Source organism: Arachis hypogaea, chromosome 12, assembly GCF_003086295.3.
Source record: "Arachis hypogaea cultivar Tifrunner chromosome 12, arahy.Tifrunner.gnm2.J5K5, whole genome shotgun sequence".
NCBI lineage: Eukaryota > Viridiplantae > Streptophyta > Magnoliopsida > Fabales > Fabaceae > Arachis > Arachis hypogaea.
Genome location: NC_092047.1, coordinates 71,985,789 through 71,994,311, shown reverse-complemented (window position 1 = coordinate 71,994,311; position 8,523 = coordinate 71,985,789). Strand labels below are relative to the sequence as shown.

The 8,523-nt window shown below is 44.0% G+C and overlaps 1 protein-coding gene across 1 annotated transcript; it reads left to right on the top strand.

Annotated features, from left to right (window-relative positions):
• The first annotated feature begins 2,570 nt into the window (after positions 1 to 2,570).
• On the top strand, positions 2,571 to 3,338 carry LOC140176756 (protein FAR1-RELATED SEQUENCE 5-like). The gene has a single exon (XM_072208302.1). It carries the CDS (start codon positions 2,571 to 2,573, stop codon positions 3,336 to 3,338), a length of 768 nt encoding a protein of 255 aa, XP_072064403.1.
• The last annotated feature ends 5,185 nt before the right edge of the window (positions 3,339 to 8,523 follow it).

The following is an 8,523-nucleotide window of genomic DNA, read 5'->3' as shown; positions in this document are numbered from 1 at the left end:
CGAAGAAACACTGACCCAAACATTTCATTGCTATCTGTTGTAGTAGAGTTTTGCGAGATAAAAATAGGATACCCAATCTTAAGGAACAATGTTAAAAGGGAAAAGATAAAACGGAAGGTGAGAAAAATCAGAAAAAAAAGAGATAAAAAAAGGTCTAGATAGATCATTTAGTAAAAATTTCAAAAATATTATATTGAAATTTCACTGCATAAAGATAAAAAAGAAGAGTCTTCTAAAATTTGTTAAAAGTATTTTAAGAAAACTGTGAAGTTAAATATTGTTGGTATATAATTTTTTTGTTATTTTATTTTAATTATTTTTAGATCCAACATATAAATTTCATCATTTTGTGATTTAGTTCAGCTCACTAAAATTGAAGATAAAAAAAACTGAAAGAAAAAGGAAGAAGCAAAGACTTGCCTTAAAAAAATTAAGGGAAGAAAAATGTGTTCTGAGTGCAAAGTGAAATGAAGGAGATGTGTTGTGCGTATAAAGTACTGTGTGTGGGGCACGGATTCGGTACGCGCTCCCTGTTAGCGCACCGAAACGCCAAAACTGTGTTTGGCGCACCGGTCAGCCAGGTAGTGCGAGAATATAAATGCTTGTTTTTGTTGAGTATTTTCTACAATTTCGTATAAAATAGAGGGGTCAGTTTTTCAATTTTCAAACTAAATACATTTTACTTAATTCTAAAATTAGTTGGACACTCAGAGTTTAGTTAACAACTATTACTGCCGTTAACTCCTCTTCCAGCCCAGGTTTTCTTCCTCCCCTTATCCTCCGTTGCAATCTCACCATCCCTTCCTATCTCCACCACTGAGAATGACTCAGCTAACTTCTTCTCAGCTAACTTCTTCTCCCGCCCTCCCCCACCCAGCCACGGTGGCTTTGGCAGCGTCTTGTTCCAACAACTCATCCGACGAGATTCGAAGATTTTGAACCACGAAATGCTATTTTTCTTTGGGATTGAGAAAGTGTTCAGTGTTAACGAGTCTGTTCAGGCAAATCCAAGCACACAAACAGCCTCACCTATGACGACGATGGAGCCTGATCTGCATTGTCGGTTGTCTTCGACAGTTGATGGCTTCGCCGTCTCCATCAGTGAAAAGAAGGTACCCGTTGTATTATCATCCTTCACTTGATTTACAAATACCCCCCTTTGTTTTGTCATAAGTCTGCAATTTTCCATTGGAGGACATCCCACAATTTCGCGTGTTTCGCTAAATTACCGCACTGTTGCTGTTTGGCACAGGGTTGCCGGGGATGAAGATACCACTGGGGGCGTGCGCGTCGCCGAGGAAGGAGAAATGTGCGACGGAGCAGACGACGGAGTTGGATCGTTTGGGGGCGAAGGCTTTGCAGGGATGAAGTCGGACGAGTACGATTTACAGGAAGATGAAACAGAACACGACCATCATGAAGAGGCCGATGTCGACAATGGGGATGCGGTTGAAATGGAAGACAGTTTGGACGGCGTCGGGGGAATGTCTGACAATTATGCAGACGATGACTAGTACGCTGTTGATTCCAGCGAATCGATAGGTTGGATTGATTTTTTGAACTTGAGTGATGAGGATGTTCTCTGCTTTAATTTCGCAGATGTTGACATTGCATTTGAGTTCTACCAGCAATATGCAAAGCACCATGGCTTCGGCGTGAGACGTTCCAGAAGTGAAAAATGCGTCAAATTAAGGATACGGCAGGAGTTCGTGTGCCACCGACAAGGGTACCGATCCTCGAAGTTCTACTCGATGCCTAACCGGCAAAAGAGGCCGAGGGCCGAGACACGGTGTGGATGCTCTGCAAAGATGCTACTCCGCATGGACGATGAATCAGAACGTTGGCACGTTGCGTACTTTTTAGACGCGCATAACCACCATGTTCTTAAGTTGCGATTTTCTTCCATGCTCCCAGGCCATCGGAGGATGAGCGAAGCGGACATCGAGCAGATGAACGACATGCGCAAAGGGGGCATTGGCGTCTCGCGAATCCACGGTTTTATGGCGAGCCTAGCCGGCGGGTATCATAATGTCCCGTACACAACAAGGGACATGCACAATGTAAATGCAAAGTAACGAAGGGAGGGTGGCCTAGATGCAGAATCGTGCCTAAGGTATCTCCGAGAGTGCAAGGCAAATGATCCAGCACTATACTACAAGGAAGTTGTTGACGGTGAGGGCGTGTTGCAACATTTGTTTTGGTGTGACGGCACCAGCCAAATTGATTACCAGGTTTTTGGAGACGTGGTTGCATTTGATGCAACGTACAAGAAAAACGTTTACCTTTTACCTCTTGTAGTATTCTCCGGTGTGAATCACCACAACCAAATGGTTGTCTTTGCTGCTGCACTGGTGGCAGACGAGAAAGAAGAGACCTATGTCTGGCTGCTTCAACAGTTGCAAACTTCAATGAAAGGGAAGGCTCCCGTGTCCATAATAACCGATGGTGACAGAAAAATGAAGTCTGCGATCGAGCAAGTTTTTCCAGAGGCTCACCATTGACTCTGTGCTTGGCATCTACTCCGAAACGTCACGAGCAACATCGGAAAGCCTAAATTCACCAAGATGTTTATGGATTGCATGCTTGGAAACTATGAGGTCCGAACATTCCAGAGAAAGTGGTTTGAGATGGTTGAGAAATTTGGCATCGCCAATAAAAGATGGGTACATGACATTTACGAGAGAAGGCACAGTTGGGCCACAGCATACATACGGGGAAAGTTCTTTACCGAATTTCAAACGACTTCAAGGTGCGAGGGCTTGCACGCTGTGATATCACGGTATGTTAAGTCTCGATACAGTTACACTGAGTTTTTACGTCATTTCCATCGATGCTTGATGTTCGTGCGTGCAAAAGAAGTGGAGGCTGATTTCGAGTGTGCAAAGGGTGACCCTGTTATGACCACCAACCTGAAACAGTTGGAGCGGAGTGTAGTCGAGAACTACACTCGGGTAATATTCTATTTGTTTGTTTCCATTCTTGACAGGGCCTGTGCAATGAGGGTGGTTGACTCTGAAGACAACGGTTCCTATTTTATCCACACCGTCTCTCGATACGGCACTCCGGGGAAGGATTGGCGTGTTGTTGCGACGTCTGATATGAGGGAGGTCCGATGCACGTGCATGAGAATGGAATGTTTCGGGGTCCCCTGCGAACATATAATTGCGGTGCTTGTTCTTAGCAATGTTCATGAGATCCCAAGGTCTCTGATATTGCCGAGATGGACCAAGGATGCAAAACTTGTGGCGGTGCAGTCGATGGGCGTGATTTGGGACGCAACACTGGTGCCTGATGGATTGGTACCGGAAAGTGTGCAAGATTGCATGTCACAGCACTGAAAAGTTCCAGTTTGCAAGAGACATTGCCATGCTAATGCTGAAGCACTTCAAGAACGAAGATGCAGGGGACACTAGTTTTCCACCCGAGGGGCCACCTACTAAGGGTGGCGGAGCCCCGACGCAGAATCCACCTAGGTGCAATACAAAGGGTAACGGTGCTCACGGTGGAAAGAAAACCCAGCGATGTCGTTTGTGCCGGGAGGTGGGACACAACAGGATGACATATCCAGACAGCCGCACAATGGAGTCATCTAGCGCAGTTGCAGATGACATGGATTCGATGGATTCGATGGACACTGACATGGTTGGTTAGTCGCTTTATAGATGATCTAGTTAAGATTTCTGCCCTGTTAAATGGTTCTAATAATTTGTTTTTTACATTGGTGTCAGCTCTATGATAACCTATCCGGCGATCTGTATGCGACCGCGGAGATTCCTTCGTTCCAATGCTCCGATAGTGACACACAGGCTGGGTTTGTTAACAGCGACTTCACTGGGACCAACACGTTCGCGCCAGTCATGTCTCTCGCTGATTAAGCAAAGGGGGCCTACAGTCGTCACCATAGTGTGTTGCAACGGTAGGTTAGTCGAACCCTTTCACATTCTCCGGTAGGCTGTAGCCGCACACCGAATATTGTCTGCATTTCATCTTAGTACAGAACCGTCTATATGTCATCGACGTTAAAACAAGTTTTTGCTATGTTGGCTTTCGTTGGTTTGTGGCTGTGCTCTAGAATTAACTGATTTTAATCGTGTATTTTCAGTAAAACCATAGAGAGGAACCGATGACTGATTCCAGAAGTGGAGGTGTGAAGTGGTGTCATGCGAAGAGCTGCAATCCACTGTCAAACCTAATGTATTATGTATCGCTCGTTGTCGACCCTTTTGTTGAACCAGACATGGTAGTTAGGGGCATCTTTATAGCGATTCTATGTTTAGTAGATATTTTGTATATATGGTAAGTGGATATTTTGTATGTAACGTTTATACGGATATTTTGTATGTAACGTTCAGCGGATATTCAGATGCACATCTCTTAAAATAACTCCCTTCGTCTGCCTCTTTGCAGTAGACATTCGGAACTGATTACATCTTGTACTAGCTTGTGTACTCATTGGAAAATGCATGTGGTTCAATCGCGGTTTTGAAATTCTTTGTAGGGGATCATGGCTTCCGGACGTAATTTAAAACACCCTTTTAAAACACCGGACGTGATGAATTGAATGCACTAAATAAAGGATGGTAACAACTTTAAATCAATAAACAACTACCACCAATTATCATTTTTAGGAGATTAACAAATCATTTTGAAGTTTCAAAATTCAAAATTACAAAAATTAGGTAAAGTGAAGAGAATTACATTCAAGCTTCACAGCTTAAAATTACATTCAAACTTCATAGCCATGGGCACTAATTGACATACATTTCTAATATTGGGAGATCACTCTATTTGCAATGCTACGTGCACATTAACAACAGAAAAGATTATCGTGTTTATCATAAAGCATAAGTTAATGAGGGCAAGGTAGAATTGTATGCCTGGAAATAAAATATAGATTAAAGATACAGATGTATGGACATGCATCTTGCAGCATTGTACTTCACAAACGGAGGCAAGAAAACAACATGGACCGAGTTACTTGGATGGGGGTGGGGGGTGGTGGTTGGGGGGTTTAGGATACATGAGTTCTCAATATATATGCAGCTGGTAGTCTTGCGGCACTAGCCGCTCGAAGACACACACATGGCCGTGTCTTAGTTGGCATGCAGTTGCTAAGGTAGACCAGCCTACTCCAAAACATCCGTTCGTCCTCCCGACATAGTGCGTATACTGAACGGTCCACGCGCCCCTCTCGTTGGTAATCGAAATTGGGCTATCCTCGTAGACTCCCGGAAGAGGTAGGACATTTGGCTGGAAGCGAGGACATATTTTTTAGAGTGAGAGCAATGAAATAATTGACTAGAATAATAGTACCAGATATAGTTGCCTTTAAATATAATTGTCGGCACATTTACGAGAAAACGGGATGCCAGGCGGTGTACGATTGGCTTGACAAAGAAGGGATTGGTCGATCTGAACCCATCGGCTATGTGCATTGACCTGGGGGCCGTCGGATAGCTTATAAAAGTGCAGTCCGTCCTCGGCCCGGCATGGGCCAAGTAGTTGATTTCTATTGTATGACAGTTGAAGAACATGACATACATGGTGTTTTGAATGTCGTGATAATGGAACAGTACCAGCCACTCATCCCTTAGGCCATAGTGTTCCCAGACAGCGTCCCATCCTCCATGAAGAACGATCCTTCCATTAAGTTCCATATTCCAGCCCACGCGATGACGCTGTCCTGTAGGCGTGGTTAGGGTCAGGGGTCGCGGTAGGGATTGGCCATAATCCCGCGAGAACCGTGGTGGGAGCATCTGTAGCGGATGGTAAAAAAAAATAAAATGTGTCATACATGGATGGATTGATGATTGCAGGTAGTAAAAGAATTGAAATTGGCGTCTATACCAGTGTATCAGGGTTGTTCACTAGCATTATCGCGAAGAACTGGACTGTATAGTTGCCATGTGCGGGTATTGCCGGAAGACTTCCGTTTCGCAAGTTTCTGGTACAACGTAAAACAGCATAAAACAAACGCCTTAGCCGAGTGCATACAGAAAACCCGCTAGATAATCTTGTTACTTTCCATAGTTGATCTCGCAGAAACTTGTGCCATGGAGGGCCACATAGAAAAACTTTGGTTGGTGATACGATAATAGCAGCATGGCACCGATTCGAAGATGGTAGTGTTCGTAAAAGGCTCGCCACCCTCCAGTGAAGACGATTTGATGCGGATGCTCCTCCTCGACAACCCACGAGATGCTCCACGACTGACCATTTGTAGTGCTTATCTCGACGCGGTTGCTCATGTTCTCCCGGACTAGGTTGGAGAAGGTCGGCGGCATTCTCTGCACGATTAAGAAATCGATATTGATGTGGGCTTGCATGCGGGTCTTGGGGTTATGGGATTAGAGCAAAAAAACTGAAAACTTACAATTTGATTTTCCATGTTGGGGATTATGAAATTGAAGAAGCGGAAATCAGCAAGCGCCGGCATTGTGATACCTCGCCTGTGATTTCTTGGATGGTTGCCGGTTCTTTACTGCCGAAAGCTTTTGAGTCTCCAACAATGGCTTTCCTTCTTCGAAAAGTATGTGCTTTTTTGTTTTTGTTGACTGAAAAACGTACGCGCGTTAATCTGGCGAAACACCTCCTGCTTTTTTAAGTTTTTTCTTTTTAATAAATAACCCTTAAACCTGATTAGACTAGGCATTAATTGGGCATTAATGTTGGTGCAATTACCAAGGGCAATAACCGGATTTCTAAAAAGGTGATAATCGAAGGAATTCAAATTTAAATTATAGCCTTAATTTAATCTTTATCATCTATTCCATTGAGTGGGTCAGTGAAATATCACTTCGTATTGTCAGCCTTGCCTTGGTGATGGATGGACGGATTGATGTAGTCGATGGAAGCAGGTAAGTTGTTCATAATTACACTTTTTTGTATATTTATGGTTTTTATATTTTTTTCTTGAACATAACTCTTTTTTTGGGTCATGCTGGAAAATAACATTAAATAACATCAAGATACAATAACAGTAATAAGATATATGACCCATGATATAATTAGCCCAGGAAGACTGTCCGTCCATTGAGGAGGCCCAACAATGTCACATAACATAACTGGTATCAATTCATCCAACAAAAAAAAATGCAGTGCATAACAAAAAAAACTTTGTATTCGGCCCCTTCACACGTAGCTTAGACACGATTCCCTCGTCTTGGCCGCTTCGGCCGCCTTTGCAAGCAATGCACCACGTTCCTCGTTGCATCTTCCCATTAATAGTGCAATGGCCATTTTGATTTTGATCTTCTCTTCATCAAGCTACAATGGTCATTCCGGCGTTTATTAGAAAGATACAGTGGAATTGCATTTTACTGCGTAGGTGAACCGTCGTCCTATTGCCATCCACTGCATGACCCAAATGCCAGAGTCTGTATTGCTGTTGTTTTTTGGCACCCCTGGTGCGGCCATGATGTCGAAACTGGCAAACTCGGGAGCGCTCTTAGAGCGTAACTTTTTATACCCGTCAGTTGCAACGATTCCATCCAACGCAGTTAGCTGGCACAGATTCGCCAAGATAAAAAGATTAGCGTATTTGGATAGGACGCTGAATTAACTTATGTGCGCTTACCATGCATTGTATGACACGTCTCCTTCTTGCCTTTGATTCTTTAGTTGCATTCATGTAAAATTGGAAGACCTGCTTCTCCGACAGGTCAACGACAGCCAAGAATCAGTGCTTGTCGCAGTCTTCTTCCAATACTGGCATATAGACATGCGATTGATAGAAAATCCAAATACGATAAGATAGTCATAATTCAATCCACTTAGGTTCAGAACTTGCGTACAAGAATCGTATCGGTCGGTAGCTTACAAGGCGCAGGTCTTCCGTCGGGTGCATGTAGTCATTGCCGTATCGCTGCGCCAAAATCTCAGGGTGGACGACATCCATTACATCGGCCTGGTTACTCAGGGAGTATTCAGAGGATGAAACAAGTCACCGTGCATGACAACGGTACATGGTTGGTGTTAAAACAGAGAATGTTAAATCATAGTTATGCATTCAACTAAACTACGGAATTAGAATTTGGCCGTACCGCAAACTTCGGATGCAAGCACCACACCGCTCGATGGTGATCTCCATCAGTTTCTCCCTCCGATGCAACCATGATCGTGATCAACTCCATTATCTGCAAATCATTGGACGACAAAAAAATCAGACTTCGCATGGAAAGATTAAACTCGGATTAGTGAAAAAATCCATTAATTCGAAGAGGATATGATGGATTGCTACGTGCCTTCGGGGTTGGTTGCCGTCCGTCTACCAGGCATTCCATGTCAGAACGAGTTGCATGTTGCGACCCGACGTGTACAACAATCTCCCTGCAGTCAACAAATGGAAGATGTTACACCCGCGAGCCCAATTTAACTGCGGCCTTCCGGCACTAATGACGCCACACGGCAGATTCAGTCATTGGTTTTCAGATAGCATACTGACGTGGGGTCGGTATCATGGTCGTAGACGTACTTACAGATTCTCATCTCGTGCTAAGAGATGGGACATACGTTGGTGGTGTT

What these genes read in the sequence shown, in the direction of transcription:
- LOC140176756 (XM_072208302.1), top strand. Translation starts at nt 2,571, where the DNA reads ATGGATTGCATGCTTGGAAACTATGAGGTCCGAACATTCCAGAGAAAG.